Source organism: Adelges cooleyi, unplaced genomic scaffold (genome assembly GCF_023614345.1).
Source record: "Adelges cooleyi isolate 19-005CV unplaced genomic scaffold, UGA_ACOO_1.1 ACOO_flye_CR_arks_rails_tigmint_CR_PRNA_23, whole genome shotgun sequence".
Classification (NCBI taxonomy): domain Eukaryota; kingdom Metazoa; phylum Arthropoda; class Insecta; order Hemiptera; family Adelgidae; genus Adelges; species Adelges cooleyi.
The window spans coordinates 3,853,709-3,874,667 of record NW_026095893.1 but is presented as its reverse complement, the minus strand read 5'-3'; the positions used below and the strand labels follow the sequence as shown (position 1 = coordinate 3,874,667).

The 20,959-nt window shown below is 30.3% G+C and overlaps 3 protein-coding genes across 6 annotated transcripts; 2 read left to right on the top strand and 1 right to left on the bottom strand.

The window, feature by feature from the left end:
- Nucleotides 1-6,675, top strand: LOC126835366 (probable peroxisomal acyl-coenzyme A oxidase 1). Of its 3 annotated transcripts, none has more exons than XM_050567896.1 (13): nt 1-302; nt 366-528; nt 1,689-1,857; nt 1,940-2,063; nt 2,149-2,268; nt 3,206-3,330; nt 3,660-3,823; nt 3,891-4,053; nt 4,152-4,342; nt 4,432-4,581; nt 4,653-4,758; nt 4,900-5,046; nt 5,778-6,675. In XM_050567896.1, exons 1-13 carry the CDS (start codon nt 179-181, stop codon nt 6,036-6,038), a joined length of 2,007 nt encoding a protein of 668 aa, XP_050423853.1. In that variant the 5' UTR covers nt 1-178; the 3' UTR covers nt 6,039-6,675. The 3 variants fall into 3 exon arrangements, 2 of the variants coding, with proteins under 2 accessions (XP_050423853.1, XP_050423854.1); XM_050567897.1 differs by having other exon boundaries at nt 5,812-5,951; XR_007685194.1 differs by lacking the exon at nt 5,778-6,675 and having other exon boundaries at nt 4,653-4,842; nt 4,900-5,013.
- Nucleotides 6,676-8,298: 1,623 nt separating this feature from the next.
- Nucleotides 8,299-12,891, top strand: LOC126835373 (tetraspanin-9-like). Of its 2 annotated transcripts, none has more exons than XM_050567908.1 (6): nt 8,299-8,801; nt 8,877-8,979; nt 9,064-9,252; nt 9,419-9,595; nt 10,764-10,979; nt 12,608-12,891. In XM_050567908.1, the coding sequence occupies exons 2-6, from the start codon at nt 8,905-8,907 to the stop codon at nt 12,674-12,676; spliced, it is 726 nt and encodes a 241-aa protein (XP_050423865.1). In that variant the 5' UTR covers nt 8,299-8,801; nt 8,877-8,904; the 3' UTR covers nt 12,677-12,891. The 2 variants fall into 2 exon arrangements, with proteins under 2 accessions (XP_050423865.1, XP_050423864.1); XM_050567907.1 differs by having other exon boundaries at nt 8,299-8,805; nt 12,608-12,890.
- A 627-nt stretch (nt 12,892-13,518) lies between these two features.
- LOC126835372 (soluble calcium-activated nucleotidase 1-like) lies at nt 13,519-19,641 on the bottom strand. Its single transcript, XM_050567905.1, has 4 exons — nt 19,471-19,641; nt 15,831-16,326; nt 14,317-14,678; nt 13,519-13,886 (listed from the first exon to the last, which is right to left on the bottom strand). Exons 2-4 carry the CDS (start codon nt 16,291-16,293, stop codon nt 13,674-13,676), a joined length of 1,038 nt encoding a protein of 345 aa, XP_050423862.1. The 5' UTR covers nt 16,294-16,326; nt 19,471-19,641; the 3' UTR covers nt 13,519-13,673.
- Nucleotides 19,642-20,959: the final 1,318 nt, after the last annotated feature.

Sequence of the window (20,959 nt, the reverse complement as noted above, 5' to 3'; positions counted from 1 at the left end):
CTATTCTGATTGAAAACACCGTCAATACAATACAAATCTAGACTAACGTTAGCCGGACTACAATAATAATCACCACAGTTACTAAGTTCACTGATAAATTGTATGCTAATTGTTCAAGACCTTTTTAAATACTTTTTTGTACATTTTATTAGTCGATAATAAGTGATTATATTATATAATGACACAACAAAGAGTAAATGAAGATTTGCGACTAGAACGACTAAAATGTATGTTCAACAAAGAAGAACTGACGAATTTATTAGACGGCGGAAAAGATAATACAATTTACAGAAGGAAATTCAGTAAGGTTAATTTTATCTATAAAAAGATATAATAATATATAATAAAATTCTATTGTTTTTAAGTTAACTTCTTTGTCTCCGACAATCGACTAAAGGACGAAGTTCCCTTTGATTACTTAAGTCATCAAGAGTTTTATGAACAATCAGTCCGAAAAAATTGCATACTATGTACTAAAATCAAAGAGTGGCTAGAAATATCCGATAAAAATTTAGTGGATATTTATGGGTACGTTTTCTAAAATAAAGATATATATATATCAGATATTATTAATTAAAACATACAACTCGACAACCTGAAATTAAAAAAAAAATGACGAGATGGGTTTAAGTGAGGTAATTATAGTAAACAAACAAATATAAATGTTGGCCGGAATACGTTCCAAATCCAGATTAAGATATGAATGCATTATAAATTTCAATAAAACATGAAATAATTTGGTCTTTGCTATAAAAAAAAGGCTTGTTTAGATTAGAAATGTTTACAATCAGTTTACCTCACCTTAAGAGACATAGACGGTTTTCATAAAAAAACGTACTCTCTTGTACCTGTCAATCAAATTACACCCGATTCCTTATTCGATCAAACCAAAAACCAATCTAGTTTAAAATTTAATTCATTTTTTAAATATTTAAATACATTTTATGTGTGTTTTTTTAATATGATTGCATAACAAATATTATATATGCATATCCTATATTACACCTAATGGATTGTGCGTGCGTGCCACGAAATTACACTAAAACGGCGGATACCAGTTTATAAACTATAACAAATCTTCAACTTCGTCCTCTTTCATTTACTTAACTCTTATCGTTTATTCACAACTACTTCGCGAGTAATTAAACAAATTTGAAGCATTTAAATTTTGGTAAAGAGGAAGTGGTAGTAAGAGGAGATATTGAAAGTTGTATTAATTATGAATTAAACTGTAAATAGTACTATTAAGAGAAGTATTAAGTGAATAGGTTAATACCTACCCCAGGTGCTCTGTTGAGAAATTTTCGTAAAATAATTTTTGCCATTTTTACTAGAATAATGATAATATCATAATATTACATATAATATAGTGTTAAACAATAAAGTAATTTAGTTTTTTTATTGAATTTTTGATTTATTATAATATGATATGTAGGTACTATAATTTTTAATAAGTAATTAAATATAATAATTAAAACAACTCTATTAAAATGAAGCATTGTCACCAGATTAGCTTAAAAATTAAATAAAACAACAATAAAATTATAGATTTCTGAACGCAAGCTAAACTGTTAAGCTTAACCGGAATTTTGATAAAGTTAACTTTTCTGTTAGCAAAAATATTTACTTATTCACTTATTTAGCAGAATGAATTTTGTTTTTTTATAACTCATGTATATGAATTTCAGATCAATATGGCATTTCGGACTGGATTTTGCCGTAACTTCTCAAGGAGTTCCTTTTACAGTACATACTGTTATGTTTACGCCGGCCTTGTTAAGCCTAGGCAACAGAGAGCAACAAGATAGATGGTTCAGAAAAGCTTTAAATAATGAAATTATAGGCACTTATGCCCAAGTAATTTAAATAACACTCTTTTTCAAATTAGGGGTCCACTTGCAGTTGTACATTAACTTTATATTTTTATTTGTTTTAACAGACAGAACTCGGTCACGGTACTTTTATTCGTGGACTAGAGACTACGTGTACTTATGATCCGACCACGGAAGAGTTCATACTCAACAGTCCTACGCTAACATCTTACAAGTGGTGGCCCGGTGGACGTATGTATATAATATAATATATTCAGGCCACTTCGTTTACACCTGAAATCAGTAAGTGGGTGTATGATTGTTATCATATTTTTAGTGGGACACACGTGCAATTATGCTATTGTCGTTTCTCAGCTGTACACCCAAGGGAAATGTCACGGCATTCATCCGTTTATTGTTCAATTAAGAGACTCAGAAACGTGGATGCCGCTGCCCGGTAAGAACAAACATAAGTATATAATAATAGTAGTATATAATAAAGTAGTAATAGGAATAAAAAAATTCCAGTAGTTTGATTTAGACCATATTTTAGAACTGCCACAGTACAAAAATCACTCCTCAAAAAACCTTACGATGATTAATTCTTAAAATTAATTATCTATAAAAATGATTGTAAAGACAATAATATGCTTATAATCGTGTTCTTCGTTTTTAGGGGTTTCCTTAATGAAGTAAAAGTACAAATATAAGATATTGTGAAATATATATGGGGCACTCTGAGTCCAACCACGCGGTCATCGGCCTGACCTCAAATTTTTTTTTAAACTTCTTTTGGTCAATATAAGACCTTTATTTTTTTGAAATTTTTAAAAAAAATTTGTGGAAGTCAGGCCGATGACCGCGTTGGTTTGCCTTAGAATGCCCCATATGTAAGTCTTATTTTGAAACCTAAAATCCCAATTCGGAACTCAAAATAGAGAAACAAAGAAAAAGTTTCATCTACTTCTAACAAACTCTAGAGGAAAGGTTAACTCTATTTTTTAGGTTTTTGAATGTAAATCAAAGAATGCCTCAAACAGTTTTGGAATTATTTAGGCTTATATTTTTCGGAAAGAGTATACCTTTTTCGAAGGATGAAAATATGTCAAATATTAGAAAATATTTCTCGATTAAAAAGGGGTTACATTTTTGCTCTTATAAATTATCATTTATTTTTTATTTATTGACGATCTACGAGTATAACGTGATATAATCTTCCCGTTTTATAAAACTGTAAACCTACTCAGCTGCCCCGCATCAATGTTGAAACATTTTTTTTGTTTTAAAACGTAATTTTAAAGTAAAACACGTTTTATTGAGTATAATTTGAACGATTTAGTTACACTATATTATTTTATATATCATTCAAATGGCAATAAATCATGTTTATATAGGAATTAAACTCGGCGAGATCGGAAGTAAATTAGGTATGAACGGTACAAATAATGGATACTTGGCTTTTGATAACGTGCGGATACCTCGAAGGAACATGTTAATGAAGAACTCGAAAGTTTTAAAGGTTATAACGATTTGAAAAGTTGTTTGTATTGTATATTACAAAATATTTTGATTTATTTGACATTGATTAAATCCCACTCAACAATTATTAGATATTTTAAAAATATTTTATTGAAAAACTATAACAATATTTTATAACAATTGACACGATGTTATTGAATATTGTCTACATTATTTACATGATATTTTGTGATTAAATCCAATTTTTGTTAATATTTATGTTGGATTACACAAAACTCTTCGGTTTTGTGTAATAACCGTTTTTGGACTAATCATAGCGGTCCTGTGATCACAAATGTAACGATTTAATTGTGTGTTCATGTCACGCAGGACGGCACCTATGAGAAGTCAATTAATCAAAAGTTAACGTACGGTACAATGATTTTCGTACGAGTATTGATTGTGAGAAGTTTAGTAACAAACTACTTGATGAAAGCCTCGACGATTGCAATTCGGTACAGCGCTGTACGGCGGCAATCAGAACTTAAAGCTGGGTAATTTGAGTGTACCTACTATCGAATAGTTGTTAAATATATTTGATTAATGCGCATTTTTTTGTAGAGAAAAGGAACCGCAAATTCTAGATTACCAAACACAGCAATACAAATTATTTCCAGCCATTGCTACTGCTTTAGCTTACAAGTTTTCAGCCAATTGGTTGTGGGACGTCTATCACAATGTAAATTCGCAAGTTGAAAAAGGCGATTTGAAACGTTTACCAGAGGTATTATAGATGATTAATAACTTAATTAAAATCGAAATAAACACCAACCTAACCCTTGTGAACACAGTGACTAAATATGTAATTTTTTTTTTTTTTAGTTGCACGCGATGGCTTGTTGTTTAAAATCAGTCGGATCATCTGACGCGGCTGTTGGTGTAACGGCTTGTCGTTTGGCTTGCGGAGGTCATGGGTATATGAACTGCAGTAATCTTCCAAATATTTATGGTCTGACTACAGCCATGGAAACTTACGAAGGAGAAAACACAGTATTACTTTTGCAAACTGCCAGGCAAGTTAAAAGCAACGAATAGGAGTACCTTGTATATATAATATATAATAATAATAACTGAAAACAATAAAAAAAATATGAATGTTTAGATACCTATTAAAAGCGTTTCAAGAATCACAGTTCGAAAAACCATTACCACAAACTTTGTCGTACTTGAAAAATTATAAATTACTCAAGCAGTCTCCCTGGACAACAGATTTGGAATGCATGACTAATGCATTCTTTCAAGTATCTGGATAGTAAGTATTTAGTATGCTACAATAATGATAAATAAGAAAATTAATATTTTAAATCGATCAACGTGATTTAGTCAAATTGAAAATTGTCATAACGTAATCAATCAAATGATAAGTAATGGAACTGCCCACGAGGATGCTTGGAATGCAAAGTCAATTCTATTGTCTAAAGCGTCCGAAGTAAGATAAATTGAGCATGCTATGTAATAGACACTATAATACTCATATACCTTCAATTATTTACACTGACATCATAATGACGGGGTAATTTCCTCTGCAGTGCATAAAATAATTAATGTTGTGACAATAATTATCGTTTAGGCACACTGTCGAGCTTTTGTGATTAGTACGTTTGTGGCGTCACTTAAAACTATTCAAGTATCACCAGAAGTTATGGCAGTACTCACTAACCTATGTCAACTTATTAGTGCTTATTGGACGTTAAATAATGTTGGAATCTTTCTTCAGGTAAATGATTAAGTTAGCTACATATGTCTATCATAGGCGTATATTTGGTTACATCTGTGGGAGGGCTTGAAACTTTTACTTTGCCCATTGACAAATGTATTCAAGCTTTATGCTTTAACTTACGTATAATTCTATTTTTTTCTGCAAATAATCTACAATTTAATCAGTATCAATACATTTTGATGTACATTTGTGTATATATAAAATAGAAATATTTTTAAACCGCTCCTGTTATATTGCGGTTCGATGTCACGTTATAATTTGGCGCATTGCTGAAAAACTTCTTTCACACGTGGAGGAACTAATTAGAATAATCAAAGCAACTTTTAATAACTTGTATACATCTAGGAAAATATTTTTTACAAAACATTTTTAATTTCATCATTAGAATACATTCATCATTATGACTAGACATTATGACTTTAATACACAGTTCTTTAGATAAATTCATCAAATCCTGTATACAAATATTCAGTATAGGTTTACTTTTACAAATAGAGTGTAAGCAATAATTCAATCTTAAATAAATTCTTAAGAATAAATGTTTGGACAACTAATTAATAAGTATTGTAGAGAGACTAAAACCTTCCGGAAGGGCTTAAAAACATTCTGGTGAGATTAAGGCCCCCCCTAAGTCCCCTCTCAATATCCGCCTATGATGTCTACACATTTATTATCCCATACGTTTATTTAAATATCATGTATATGATTATGAATTGCTACTCTTTTAGTATTCGAATTTAAAACCCAGTGATGTTTCCTCAGTGCAAGCTCTATTGGAAAAATGTCTGAAAGAAATCCGACCTAATGCAGTTGGCATCGTCGACAGTTTTGATTTCCGAGATGAGTTGCTAGATTCAGCACTGGGTGCTTACGATGGAAATGTTTATGAAAGACTTTTAGAAGAAGCTGAAAAAAGCCCTTTGAACAAGGAGCCTGTAAATAAATCGTTTTATTTGTATATAAAACCATTTTTAAAATCCAATATGTAATATGAGTAAGATATTAGGTATACTATTTAGCTTATTTACACCTGAATATTCACTCGTTTACTTTGACATTTGTAAAAATACCTATGTTTTCTCAGTCTATTAAAACTAAAAATGCACTGATTTTTATGAATAAAATGATTTAATAATAAAAAGTTCAGTTGCCATTTACCTCTCGTTGCGTACGGTTATGTGTAATCTTTGTCTCTCGCGAACACGGTAGTTCCAGTCTATTTTTAACTCAATCTTTATTGAATTAAATAATAATATTATTTCGATTATTAAAATAATCTGTATTTGATGACCGATAAATGAAATAAAACACAATACAATTACGAAAACATTATGTTTGATAAGTATTTACTGTCAATTACAAATAATTGCTTATTGCCATATTGTAACACTGAAAGAGAACGTTTGTTTCGACAGCGCGAGAATCTGTGATTTATTAATAAAAACCCGTACTAAACTAATCAAGCAATATCCATGCGCGTCACATCATGCATTTAGAACTACACTCCCTAACGCGGCATTCATTTTGAGAAAATTCCAAATTTTAGATTTTTCCCTTTAGTTACACTATTAGACCTACCTTTGTGCCAAATTGCACGTTTCTACTTATAGAGAAAGTGTTTTATAATTTTGATGATGAGTGAGTCAGATAAAAAAATGAAAACTTTGAAATTCTCCCCTTTTACTCTCTCTTACGTTTAACGTCCATTATTCCCGCCAATCGGGGCTTAGACGGTTTAGATTTGGCATTTTTGGCCTTAGAGCTGGCTGCCGACCTAACGCTACCACTGACGCCTTATCACACTCCGCCACGCGCCTGCACTTGAAAAAAAAAAAAAAGTTCATTACTAAGGGCTCAAATTTTTACAGTATCCTAAGCTACTCGAGCTTAATCTATGTTTCAAATTTCAAAAGCTCGTCTTAAGAGCAGTGGCGTCATTGGGGGGGGGGCAGGCGGGGGCATTAGCCCCACCCTTGATTTTTATGGGCTGGTCAAATTTTCGATACGTAAGGCTGTAAATTATCTGTTTTTTTATGCAACTACCTACCTTTAGTAATAATGAACCGTCTGAACTGACTACCAAGTATAATAGGTATGAAGGTTTATAAAATTTGTGTTATTACTGTTTTGTGTCTAAGTGTTTTGGAAAAAATATTTATATTTGTGAATGAACGGTGGGTCGATAAAAATTTGGCCCCACCCTATGAAAAACTGAAATGTCGCCCCTGCTTAAGAGGGAACAGAGATATGTGGGTTAGAAAAACTGGGTGAATTGGTTCGTGTAAAGGTACACTGGTATTGCTGGAACTTGGCCTAGCACACTGCCGTGCGCTCAGATAGTGGTCGTCATTTGCGAAATTAGAGAAGAGGAGGGTCGGAAAAGTTCCAACCCTTTAAAAGCTCTTAATAAATAGGGGGTATGACGTCTTTTTAAAGTGATTATCTAATTTTTGAAAAACGACCATCGGTCTAACCAGCAAACAATTAAATGTCACGTATTATATTATAATTAGACAATAAACATCATAGCTACGGTTGATAGCACAAACAATTTAAAGTGAGGACTATCGTCTGCCGTGGTCCACCAACGTGTTAACTGTTATGTTGTGGGCTTATTGTACAGTCTCCAATAGACGTGGATTTATTTAAGGATAAACCGTCAAGGCGTCAAATTTAAATCATCAACACCATAAATATTGTTAAAATATATATGATTATAATAGATTCCCGTAACATTAGTATTATTAGGGTAATATTTTAACAAACAAGCCCGATGGGACTGCAAGGCTTATCTACATCCTTCCCCCCCCCCTTCTATCATTGCACACCTGGGAGGCGACTGTTTTCACACTACTTCCTTCCAAGTGGCATCGTTTATTAACAATTATAACAATTAATTAGACGAAAACCCGTTTCCCTCTAAGCGAGGCAGGCTCACAAGTAATATATACACACGGTATCTACATCCTACACATAGTGATAACGACCGTGTGGGCTTCGCTCACAACAGTTATGTGAGCTACGCCTTCGCTCTCAACACTCGTTTGTTTATTATTTAAAATAACTGTAAATAACTGCAAAACCACGTAACTACAAAGTTACAATTGTTCAGGAGAGACAAAAAAACTAATTCAGTTGTTGCTGATTTGTGGTACGGGGTACCTATCACAAAACCTGTAATTTTAGCGGGAAATACTTATCAAACTGAAACTGTGTAAAGGTTAAACTTGTAGAAACAATTATTATCAATTTAATGGTGTCAAAATCTCATTTTCGAAAAAAGTGTCAGTTACGTCATAAGTGGTAGTAATGCACTTTGCAGTTACATAATATGTAAGTTGTAACTTGCATTATTTTATTTTACGTGCACAGTGGCCAGCGTACGCTATATATATAACACACAGTATTGTTATATAATATTAATAACAATTATAATTTTATATTATTATTATTATTACCAATGAGCTTTATCATATACCCGGAATAACATATAAATACGATAAACAAAACAACAAGACGTCTTAAACGGAACAGTTGATTCAGTTGTTTGTGTAAGCCGTAAGGTTGTGTTATGTAAAATTATAAAAGAGGGGAGCAGTGAGCACGATATAGGTATAGACTGTAGCAAGATAAGATTATATTTGAAAAAGATGATCGAATGCACTACGTTCCAGCCGTGTGTAAACTGTAAAGGCCCATGCCACGATCAAATTGTCGCGATGATGTACGTTGGCCAAAACTGATGAAATAAAGCAAGTAATATTTATCAAAAAAGAAAGAAAGGTTTAGTTTTTTATTATTAATTAAAATATTATGTCTGATACCAGTATATCCATTGCCAGTTCAGCAGTTAATATGTTTCCCAGCGTTTCGGCAGGTTTGCGTTCGAGCAAAGCCGTCACGTTGTATTTGTTGAATTTGATGTGTTTTGTAAGTACCCCCAAGTCCAGTATGTTTTTTAAATCGAGCGATACCGTCCATTGTTTTTAATAATATTATTATTATTGTATATAGATTTCAAGCATTTGTACACTATGGATCACAATTGCAGTGTGCTTGAAGTTCTACTACCGTCGGTCGTTCATCACTCTGAACTTGTTAGAATCTTCGTCATTGCTGTTTATCCTAGGCTTATGCGTGTTGCTGTTGACCATTCACGGATTGTTCGGTATTCTGAAACCGAATAGGTTTTACTTGATTTTTGTACGCCACACATTTATACTATACAGGGTAATCTGTCGTCCGTGAGCCAGTTGGAGTAGGTACACTGTCGACGAATTGCCCCGTATATATATGCCAAAGCGTCATGTTTTTTTTCATTTGGTGAAAACAGAATAAAATACATTATGTTATTTGTCATAATATTAAGTTGGCCACTGTGTTCACGGTAATAATGATAGTGGAGTTCTTGTTGGCTGGATCAGTTTACGAGATAAAATCCGAAGATTTAAACAAAGTATACAGCCGAATGAATTTAACAATGAGTGAATATAACCAACTCGATCGCAGTTCTATTACCGAGTCATGGAACGAATTACAAAAAGATGTGAGTATAATAATTGTTTAACTCATATTTTACTATAATAAACTATACATATAGTGTCTTCCCAGAACTGCTGTTATAGACATTTTTTAAAACGGTCACTGTTGGCCGTTAAAAAATAAATGATTTATTATGTATAATATATATTATTACATTTATTTATATAATATATATATTATTGTATTATTATATATTATTTATTATATATATATGCATAAGAGCAACTGTTAGTACTTGTTGTATAATGGTAGGGCCGTTATTTAGTTGAAAACATTTTTAGGCATTCTCAAACTTTTATTGTTGGTTTGATATTATTATAAGTACCTATTTGCAAAATGATTGAAATAAGATGTTATAATAATGATGTTATTATTTATGATAGCTCTAAACTATACTGTATTAATGATTGGAGTAAGACGATATGTAAGTAGGGTGGGATCAGTATAATTTATTATCAAATACTCGTAATAAGATTATGATATTTTAGCTTTAATGTGTAGTTGAGAAGTTATTGGTTATTTCTAATAAAAAATCTAGTTTTAATTTTTTTCTTTATTAGTCTTAGCTTGCAATAATTACTAGCTAGACGGCTTCATGATATAGGCTGTAGATCAGAAATTGTTCACCTAAAGTGCATTACATGAATAATAGTTGAAAAGTTTAGATTTTCTTAACTCAGAAAATTACCCAAATAATTGACATATTTTTGAGGCTTAAAAGTACAGGGCGTTATAACATTTCAGAAAATGATTGAAAAAAAGACTAATATTGTTTCAGGCTTTTTGTAAGTATCAAACTGCCAATACAAGCTGGAACCTATTTTTAAAAAAAATATATAGTAACATATCAGAGCTTGCTCAACAGCTCTATATAATGGACATTTTAAAATTTTCTTACTCACTTCTTGCTATTACAACTATTTGTCAAGGTAGTCCAAAAACCCTAATAAAAACATGATTGTAAACAGAATTTATTAATTATATACTTTTTGTGTGTAATTCATTTAGTTTATTTCATGACCTATAATTTTGTGTTTTTTTTTCACTTATAGTTTTAATAATTGTAAAAGTCTGTGGCATCTAAAATATTTCTCAGTAATTTTAGCTTAACTACAGTGCTTTTTTTGTTGATGTATTACAAAATGAACAAACATATTGTTTTAAATTTTTAGTTGAAATGTTGTGGAACTACTGGACCGTCGAGCTGGAGTTCCTTTATGGAAAACAATTATTTACCAGTAGCTTGTTGTTATGATAATGATCAAATGGATTCCTGCAGTGTTAATTCTAATGTATACGAAAGTGGTTGCTTAGATAAATTAAAAACTGAAATTTTAAGCTATAGTAATGAACTACTTTGGAATTGTATACTATTTGCATCATTACAGGTATGCTCATAGCTATTTCATTTGTATTAACAAATATATTTACATAATACGTACATTTGTTATATCATTATGAAAATTTGAGAATAAAAAAATATTTGGAGAGTTTAATAAAGGAAAATTTAAAATCTTACAACCGTAGTTTATAGAAAGTAAAACATTAATACCATAACTTAATTTCCAAATTAAATTTTTAAACTGTTAAAATGAATATAATATGCTTTGTGTTTTAGGCCAAAAGAGCAACAAAAAAAATTAATCTCAAATGTAATAACAGCGACATAAAAATATTAATATTTGAAATAATAAGTAATTATATCAAATGCCCAAACAGCAATTTTAATTTTTTTTTTTATAACAATTTCTTATATTTTTTAGATATTTTACAAATATGTGTCCTTTTTTTAGATATGTTTATGAATTATGACATTAATTACATTTTCAATCAGAACAAAAACTTAAAAATTTGGTTGATGACAATTTTTTAACTTTTTGGTTATAAGTATTTTAAATAATCATCCAGATTTTCTTAAATTTTCTTATTATTTTTATGTTTTTATACTGCTTTTGGAAACATATCTTACAAAACAAAAGTTGTAGACAAAATAAATTTTGTTTAATTCCGATAAACAAAAGTCTCTAACATAATAGTTAATAACAACCATATGGTAATTATAGTATGCTACAATTTTTTAAAAATAGTCCAAGTTTGTATGGAACATTCTCTAGATTTAGTACTATTAATATCCGTAAATGTACCATTTTAAGCACATTGTTGTCTTTACAGTGATTTTTATCATTGCTTAATATTTGTACCATCTATATTCATTCTACATCTTGCATTGAAGTGTTTTTTTTAAACTTGTAAGTCATTTCTTCAATTCCATTTATAATAATTTGTATAGTTCTGCGACTACCCTGATCTCACTATGTCTGACCCCATTGTGCTGGCTTTTTTAATTGAATAGTTTATTTATAAATATTGTTAGTAGTACATTTTGTTATCTTATATGATAAAGGAAAAATGTAAACTCCAAATGTGGTTATTAGTCAATCATTTTTTTCTAGCAGATGATTCTTAAATTAAAATTATTTAAAATGTTACATTGTTATTTTAATTTCAATATTAATTTATTTTTGGGTTTTGTTTTTTTGCTATATGTAATACGTTGCTCTTTTAACATTTGCTAATTTGGCCAGATCCCGTATTTTAGCACCATGTGATGCGTCAATTGAGTGTCATTTAGGTAGGATTGGAATAAGATGTAAAACTGTTTTTTTTTTTAATATTAAAGATTAATAATAATTCATATTTAAAATTTTTACTAGTAAATATTAATATATATATATATATATATATTTTAATTGCCTAAGGGCATTTTTATTAAAACGATTAAACAAATTTTGCATAAATATAAATCAAAGGAGTATTAATACATACAAACGAGTAAAATAATACTAATATTTATTAAATATTAAATGTTTTTTAACTATTCATTGTAAATTACCACTACTATTATGACTAAAATATAGGGTTTGTTTCGGTGAATAAATTTCATCAATAACATTTTACTTTTATTTATTTGTAAAATATAATATCATGTTGTTTGAGAATTATATTTTGCTTTCAGCTCCTGTTTATACTACTAGTATGCTACTGGCGTTTTCCAATCGAAACGAGTGAATATACTTCTTTATAAAGTCTACACACGTAAAAAATATTATTATTATGTGTTCCATAAATCTTAATCGTCTAAAAATGTAAAATTATTTTTTTGTTTCTGACATCTGTTATATTTTAGTACAACATGTATGTAAGTCTACTTAATAATATACTAACTGAAAAATAATACTATTATTGTTATTAGGCATAAATGTTTAATGTTGACACTGCCTATAATACATATTATTATATGTGCTGTTATATTTATTAAATAAACTAAAACATTGTATGATTTTTGCAAAGTTTTGATAAGTATAATATAGTTTACTCTTCATAGTATTTGTACAAAAAAACCTCCGTTGTGACGTCATTTGTGTAATTTATAATTACTTTTATATTTTTTTAATATGTAGCCTGTATTTTAAAATATACAGGGTATCCCACAAAGATAAGACAAATGAAATAACTTTTGTTATTTGATAATAACTTTTTAAGTTACTAAAAGGTAGGATGGGAAGTGGAGTGTGGTAGAATAAGCGCGTAGAGCTATTTTTATCTGCGCGCATTACTCTACTGCACTCCACCTCCTATCCTAAACTTTAAACAGAAACAACTTTAAAATAATTAAAAAATTAAAATAGTTAAGTGCAATGAAAAACGTAGTGCTTATAGCGCAAATGAGTATAAAAATTATTTTAAAAATAATCGCTAGAAAAAAAGTTTATTAATTTGTCTTATCTTTAAATAGATGAATGGATTTTATGTGTTAGATAAATAAAAGAGTTATATGCATGAGGAAATGAATTAAAATGTTTTAACCCTAGGTTTGTAATATATTAGTGGTTTAATAAACTTATTTGATTTGATTTTATCATTTATCTTCTATATATTTGTTGAACAAATTAATTTTTTGAAATATGCACAATTAGTAATTGATGACAGTTTTATTTTTCACTACAATTTTAAAACATTATATATTAAAACAACTATTGATGCTTGTATAAGAATTATAAAGGAAATAAAAACTTTGGGGTTTACACAAACTCAATTCCTTCAAATTTACGATTAGACACTTGAGTTTCCTCGTAAATGATTTTGCCGTCGATCGTAAACACTGATATAAATGTTCCTGTGGTTTCCCCCACTTCTTCGGATTTTATGGCAACAATTAGAGATTCATCTGTACCCGGCACGAACTTAAAACTCGAGTATCCGCGAGTGGGTATGATTTCACCGATTCTTACCACCTGAAATGAGAAAGTAATATAATAACAGATTATAATTAAACTATGCGAATTCCGCGTTAATACTGTATACAATGAACAAGATCAGGGCCTTATTAAAAAGAGAGTGGTCAATGCAGTAGGTGTCATCGCTGTCTCGCGGACTGTCACGTTGTACCCATTTATAGTGTGATAATAATAACAGTACCAAAAGAATTATTACAGGTATCGTACCATACAGGACTTGCCTACTACTGGTTATAGTAAAAGGCAAAAGCTGAATTTTTTTATTTATTTAAGGCCAAAAAACTGATTAAAACAGGCGACTTTGGCCAATGAAGCCAGATTGATACTATTATTGCATTGGTGCCATTCTACCCGACTCTAAACCTATTCTTTATTTTCAGTCCAATTGGAAAAACCATAAATATTGTATTATTCATTAAATGTATACCTTGATGTCTTCGAAGTCTGGCGAGGCGCTCAACAAGATGTTAGTGCTATTTGTTTCGTCCACTTTGCAGTCATACTGGCCATGAGACGCTTTCCTGGGTAGAAAAAAGTATTTCTGGTTCACTGAACTCCATACGCAAGATTCATGGATCAAATATCCCGGATAGGAAATCCCTAATTTGGCTTGCAACTTCTTATAATTTTCTATCCAGTCGACGTGTTCCACATTTCTTTCACTATCGATGACCTTTATCCACATACCCGAGTAATCTAATTTATCACTGTTCGGCTGCTTCAATTCCCTGCCGTGTGTCCCCACGTAGAGCTTCTTGTCTTTTACCGTTGCCCATTCTAATTTAAATGCTAAACAAATTGAAAAGTCTGATTATAAGAGTAACGCGCACTTTCAATACCAAGATAACAATACTCCTTTTGTGGCATATACATGTACATGCTACTGCATTTATATATTTTAAAAGTTTTAGTTAACGTTAGTTTCTTTTTCGTCAACTCGCTCCACCCTGGACCACGAATTAAATTAAAAAAAGTGCACAACGAGCGTTTGTAATCATCCATACATGACTGTCATCCCTATATTATGTTATTTCCTTTACTGAGACTTGCAGCTAGAGGCTCGAGAGGGACGAGTATTTGATTCAATATAATGTTAGCATTTGGTGAAAACATTTTATTCAAGGTAATTATTGTATTTAAAATGTGATTTATTATGTCATCGCTCATTATGTTTGAGTCGTACGATTTTAATACTAATAGATATTGCCAGACGATAATATGGAATGAAGAATGGCAGTCAACTGATAAGGACTCGTGCGTCCGTCGTTGATCTTAATTCGTGGTCTGGACAATGACATATTAGTCGGCATATTAGTCATATTAGCACATTATTTACCTACCTACCTATTTCCAGTTGCTTATTTAAAAAAGGGCGTAGGACGAACGCTAACCATTAACCCCCTATTCATTAAAGAGTAAAGTCAATTGTTCGCAAATTTTATTTTAGAGCTTCAACTATAGTGCAAATATTTGTTTAGTACAGTATTGAGGATTTTTTATGGTCGTTATTTTTTTTTTGTCAGACTATCACAGTCGTCTCTATATAGCAACATTTTCCCATGAACCCATTTTTCGTAATTCAACTACTGTGAAGTTTTGAGTGAACAAAAAGCCAACATTTGAGCACAATTTAAAGGAGAAGAGTTCAATAATGTTTTGTTGGAATCCGTTTTTGAAAACAGTACAACTTACCAAAAAGGTCATAATATTATAGTAATATTCATTTGCATATAAGGTGAAAAATAATTACAATTATGAGAACCGAATTCCAACAAAACACAGTAGAACTTGTCACCTTTTCAACGATATACTACTTATGTGTCAATGTTCATTGAAGACTTCGTAGCATTTGAAATACGAACACATTATTTTCGCTACAAAAAACACGTGTTAGGCGTTCTCTTAAAAAAAAAAAAAAGCATTAAAGCAACTCGTATTTACCTTTTGAGCTTTTACCGTCTCCGCCGGTCACAACCACCCACTTTGACAAGGAATGGTCGTCGTGCATTTCATAAATAATTCCAGTCTTGTCGTCAAAGGTCAAAAGTCTACCGTCGTACGTCACCAGTTCAGACAGCTCCATTCCTCGACCGTTGACCGCTAAATTAGATTTTAATGCAATATCCTCTCCCTCGTCCCACTCGAATTCGGTAGTTCCATCGTCTATTTTGTATATCAGATAGCCTTTTTTCATATAGCTGATCCACGTGCAATCCTGCATGCAGCTCTTCGATTTGCTATCCAAGTCGGAGATAATAGCTAAACGGTACTTGACAGTGCAACGATTGATTATCACTGGACGAGAATGTGGATACGTGTCGTTGAAATCCTTTGTTTTATCACTGCAAGTCTGGATTACGTTATTGGCCGGTGCACCAATGACGGAGTGATTGAAGAAAATCATTTCTAAAATCAGTAAACTTATCCACGAGACAATCTAAAATATACAAATCGCCGTGATCGTATAATAATTATATCAAATAATATGTAGTTTTTTGCAACATTTAAACGGGGTTTTTTTTTTTAATGTATTTATTTTATAAAATGGCAACACTAATATAATAATTACACATATTAGACAATGATACAATTAAACAACGGTAATGCCCCACTACTGTCTATGCCCTTGTGACGGCAGCTGCAGTTCTCGATATGTTTAGTATTTTAAGTTGAACTTCTGCATGTAACGTTCCACATCACAGGAGAACGATTTCACCGACTTCGATGCGGTAGTTTGTCAGTTTTGTTTAATCAGTGAATTTCGAATTAGATTTTAGGCTATGTCAAAATTTGCTAACTTGCCCTTGACAGCTAACTTTCGCGAAATGAAATATTACACTAGTGATTAATAAAGTATAGTATTTGACCTTTTTAAACATTACTAAGGACGTTTTCATATACATAATTTCGGCTGAATGCGTGTACCATTAGAGAACCGCGGCTACACTGATTTCGATGCTGTTTTTACTTATTTGATCATTTACGGGTGACGCGTTCAAAGTGTTCATATATTACCTTTTGTGTAATAAATTGAAGGGCACAGGGGAAAAACGGTAGTTGTCACATTATGAAAATTTTAGAGTATAGCAAAAACAAAGTTCGTGAATTCCTCTACCTCTTACATAAGAACAAAAAATCACATTAAATGCTACTCTAATAATAAATGTATTTATTTAAACAATCTATTGACATAAATTAAAAAAATTATTGGCATAAATTGAAAAAAAAACTATTAAAAAAAATTTTCATAATGTGACTACTACCGTTTTTCCCCTGTGCCCTTCAATTATTACAAAGGTTCAAGTTACAACTTTTTAAACAGATCTTTATAGGCTTCTAAGACGTAGTATGCTGTATGGTATTAGGCGTGAGCTCACACTTGTATCACTAAATACTACTTTTTGTTTGTCAAAGATTATGCTTCATTTGTCAAAGTTGAATGATTATTTAGCTTAGTCTTAAATAATAAATGTCTAACCGAACGAAGACTGGTGCATTTCCTAAACATTAGAAATTGAAAATTAAAAAATAAGTATAATATAAGGAAATATAATAACTGCGAGTAAGCTAAAAAATATTTATAATTTATAATATTGAAATGAGCTGTAAGCAATTTTAGGAAATATAAATAATATATTAAACAAACATGATATATCTTATTCATTATAAGTATATTTACTACAAACTCTTACAACTTTTAACTACAAGTTAGAGTAGCACTAAATTTACTAAACTAGAAGAGTTGAAGGTAGGACTTGAGTACATTTTTAAACATATCGAGTAAGCCAGCAGGGCCGTCTTAGACTATGCAGGGGCCCTTGTGCACACAGAGTTTGGGGACCCTTTAAGAAAACCAAAAAAATATTTAAAGATGTAAATTATATTTTTCGGGGCCCTCGTCAGTACTGGACTTGTGCTCACGTGCACTTGTGGTAAAGATGGAACTGTATAAGCTAGGTAGCTCTGTAACAAAATGTTAATTTAGATAACTGATTTAGATCTATAGAGTTAAACATATTTTGAGCTATTTACTACCGATAACAAATTTATGCAGTGGCTAGTACTGATTTTTTCTTTTGTTATACAATTTGTCAACTCGTGAATCAGCTCATTTTTGTAAGAAATAATGTATTGCTTTTTTCAAAAATAAATTTGCTATCTACAAATCTATTTGTATTATGTGCCAATTGTAAATGTGAATTTTATATGAGAAAACACGAGAAATAATTTAACTAACATGTACTTTAATAATTGATTTTTAATTTTTTACTTAAAAGTGTGTCACTCGCATTACCCCAGTCTATTATATTATAGTAATCTAAGGTCGATTGGACTATTGCAAATTAAAGTGTTCTGTGCATTTTTTCAGAAAGAAATGTTTTAAAAGTTTTATGTCTAACGCGGTATTCATGTATTTTGTACTTATAAACTTTAAGGCAAGAACAAGCATTGGGTTTATGCAACTTGTCGATATATGCATTCCATTTTTGTCAATAGTGTTCTCTCGATAAGTGCAATGGTGATAAAGTATAAGTTGGTAAAATTGTATGATAAGAAATCATAATTACACAAAGTCAGTGAATTTAATAAAAAATCATTTAAAAGTAGTATACACTACCTATAAATTTATGGATTAATCTATAATTAGTCAAAACAACTTACCATTGCAAATCTGAAAAACATTTAAAGAATTAAAAAAACAAAAATGTGTTTTAAAACACAAAATTTCATTTTGTTTTATTGAAAATTGTTGTTAAAATGTTATCTTTTAATAAAGTATTTTTTTAAATTCAAATTATAAGTTGCCAGATAATGTATTAAAAACACACGTTGTGAGTGTATGGTCGAGTATATTTGTTTATCTATCGGTTTTAAGTTATAACTGACCATTTCGTCTATTATTGAGGTAATGGGGTTCTGTAATAATTTTAGTAGAATAAAAAAGGAGGAAAAAATAAAAAACTAGTTTGATCAAATTTTAGATGTAAAATTAATTAGAACTCTAACGTTTGATATTAAATTGTATAACAAACTTTTTGTGGGTTTTCCAGTTTCAGAGCAATTAGAAAAGGTCGGCGTACGTTTTAAATGGATTTTTGGTCGCTTTAAATGGACCTTAAAGCAAATGATTTATTGAAAACTCAATTAAGACATAAAATATAAAATATTACGTTATAACTAGGGAATCCAATATTTTCCGAATTACCGGGTGATTTGTTTAACGCCCTACACTAGTTTACTATTAAAATAATTTCAATTTTGTTTTCTTTTTGAAATCATTTTATTTATGTTGAAGTACAATATTAAAATTTGTTTAGTATTTGCTAGAGCTTTATCTATTTTTGAAACTTGGTAACATATACAGATTTACTAATATTGTATATAAATATAAACAAAATTAATAATAAAAACTACAAAAGATCAATTATTTCAAAAGAAAACTGGTATAGGGCGTTAAAAGAATCACCGGGTATTATAAAATATTAGTTAGTATCAAATGTGCCTCTCAAAAATAAAAGTATAAATATCATATGTACATATGTATGTATAAAGTAATTAATTAAAATTAATATAGCTTTACCTTATTAAAGTATTTTCAATACTTATGCCAATTGCGAACACCGTAAATTATAATACGAAACGAGAAGCTTACGAGCTCGTATGTTTTATTAGATAGAATTGTAAACACACGCACAAATGTCTGATATCATATTCAATATTTATATTAAGTATGGTCGAATACAATCGTCTGTGTTAGTTTAAATACAACTAACATAGGTAATATTTAAGTACAGAACACGTACGTTAAAAATTGAAACGAACGGTAAAAACCACAATTTTTTTTTTTTTTTTTTGACACGGTATACGGTATTACTAAATCTTTTATAACAATTGTAATTTTGTTTAACAAATAATCTTTCAACCGTTCAGTATTTTAACATAATATACTATTATGTTATACGTTAGTTAGTTAATTTTGTTATGGTACTGATTGGGGTAGTAATCGCAATTTTGATTGGACATTTTTTTTTTAAATTTGTTTAAATCATGCCAAACTAATTATAAATTGATAAGAATTGAATTGTAAGAGATATTGGCTGGGTCATAGACATAGACATATAGTCATAGATAATAAAATAACGGATGGCCACTCCTATACTAATAACGCACGGGTTGAAGCCCGGAGTGGAGAAGAGAGAAAGTCAGTTTCTTTTTCCATAGAAATATCTACTTATGTCTTTTTCTGTCAAGGAGTAAAGTTGTATGTGACCCTTTATGGCCTAAAATGTTCATCTCGTAAAAAACTACTATGCCCTATCCATTATTTTATTATCTATGGCCCTAGTAAGTAAATTACTATGATCAATGGTCATACAACCAATCGTTTCGGGAAATTAAAAAAAAAACAGTTTATAGTAGAAAATATCATAGAATTTAAGACATATGGATAATTTTTGTTTTTATATGTATCACGGATTAATTTAAAGTTGAAAAAAATATGTAATACGTTAACAGGGATTGTTGATTTAAGTCGCATTTTTATTTAAATTATTAAATTACACCAACCGATTAAAAAAAAAAACCAGACATTTTATTATAATTAGAGTTTGTTACTGGTGGAATAAACACAGGCTTTATTGCATACAAGCATATTTCATGAGTTTGAATCTATAGAACAAAGATAAGGAAAGTTTATTCTAATACAATTACAATTCATTTGTTTATTCATATAACTGCAAATAAATGCAGGCGAACGCTAGGACACAACGAATGTTGTAATATTGTAAAAGGAGGTATCAAGTATCAACACAGTTTGGAAGAACTAGAATATTAAGTACAGTCAAAAATCGCAGGTAATTATGTTTCTTATATAACCATAGTAAAATTTGTATGGCTAGAATTATTGCAGTTTTTTAAAAAAAAAAAAAGTTCAAATAATATCGATCGGCGATGGATCGGCGTGGAATGACGTGGAATGTACGAAAAGTACGTGCTGTAATCACAGGTGTTCTATGATTTTGCTAGCTCTTAAATATACTTGGAAAACATTTGCGACATATTAATTTTTT

What these genes read in the sequence shown, in the direction of transcription:
- LOC126835366 (XM_050567896.1), top strand. Translation starts at nt 179, where the DNA reads ATGACACAACAAAGAGTAAATGAAGATTTGCGACTAGAACGACTAAAA. An exon ending in AGAACTCGAAAGTTTTAAAG is followed by an intron (nt 3,331 to 3,659) that starts GTTATAACGATT and finishes CATGTCACGCAG; the next exon opens with GACGGCACCTATGAGAAGTC. An exon ending in TTCTTTCAAGTATCTGGATA is followed by an intron (nt 4,582 to 4,652) that starts GTAAGTATTTAG and finishes AACGTGATTTAG; the next exon opens with TCAAATTGAAAATTGTCATA.
- LOC126835372 (XM_050567905.1), bottom strand. Translation starts at nt 16,293, where the DNA reads ATGATTTTCTTCAATCACTCCGTCATTGGTGCACCGGCCAATAACGTA. An exon ending in AGACGGTAAAAGCTCAAAAG is followed by an intron (nt 14,679 to 15,830) that starts GTAAATACGAGT and finishes CAATTTGTTTAG; the next exon opens with CATTTAAATTAGAATGGGCA. An exon ending in CAGACTTCGAAGACATCAAG is followed by an intron (nt 13,887 to 14,316) that starts GTATACATTTAA and finishes TTCTCATTTCAG; the next exon opens with GTGGTAAGAATCGGTGAAAT.
- LOC126835373 (XM_050567908.1), top strand. Translation starts at nt 8,905, where the DNA reads ATGTTTCCCAGCGTTTCGGCAGGTTTGCGTTCGAGCAAAGCCGTCACG. An exon ending in ATAGGTTTTACTTGATTTTT is followed by an intron (nt 9,253 to 9,418) that starts GTACGCCACACA and finishes CATAATATTAAG; the next exon opens with TTGGCCACTGTGTTCACGGT. An exon ending in GGAACGAATTACAAAAAGAT is followed by an intron (nt 9,596 to 10,763) that starts GTGAGTATAATA and finishes TTAAATTTTTAG; the next exon opens with TTGAAATGTTGTGGAACTAC.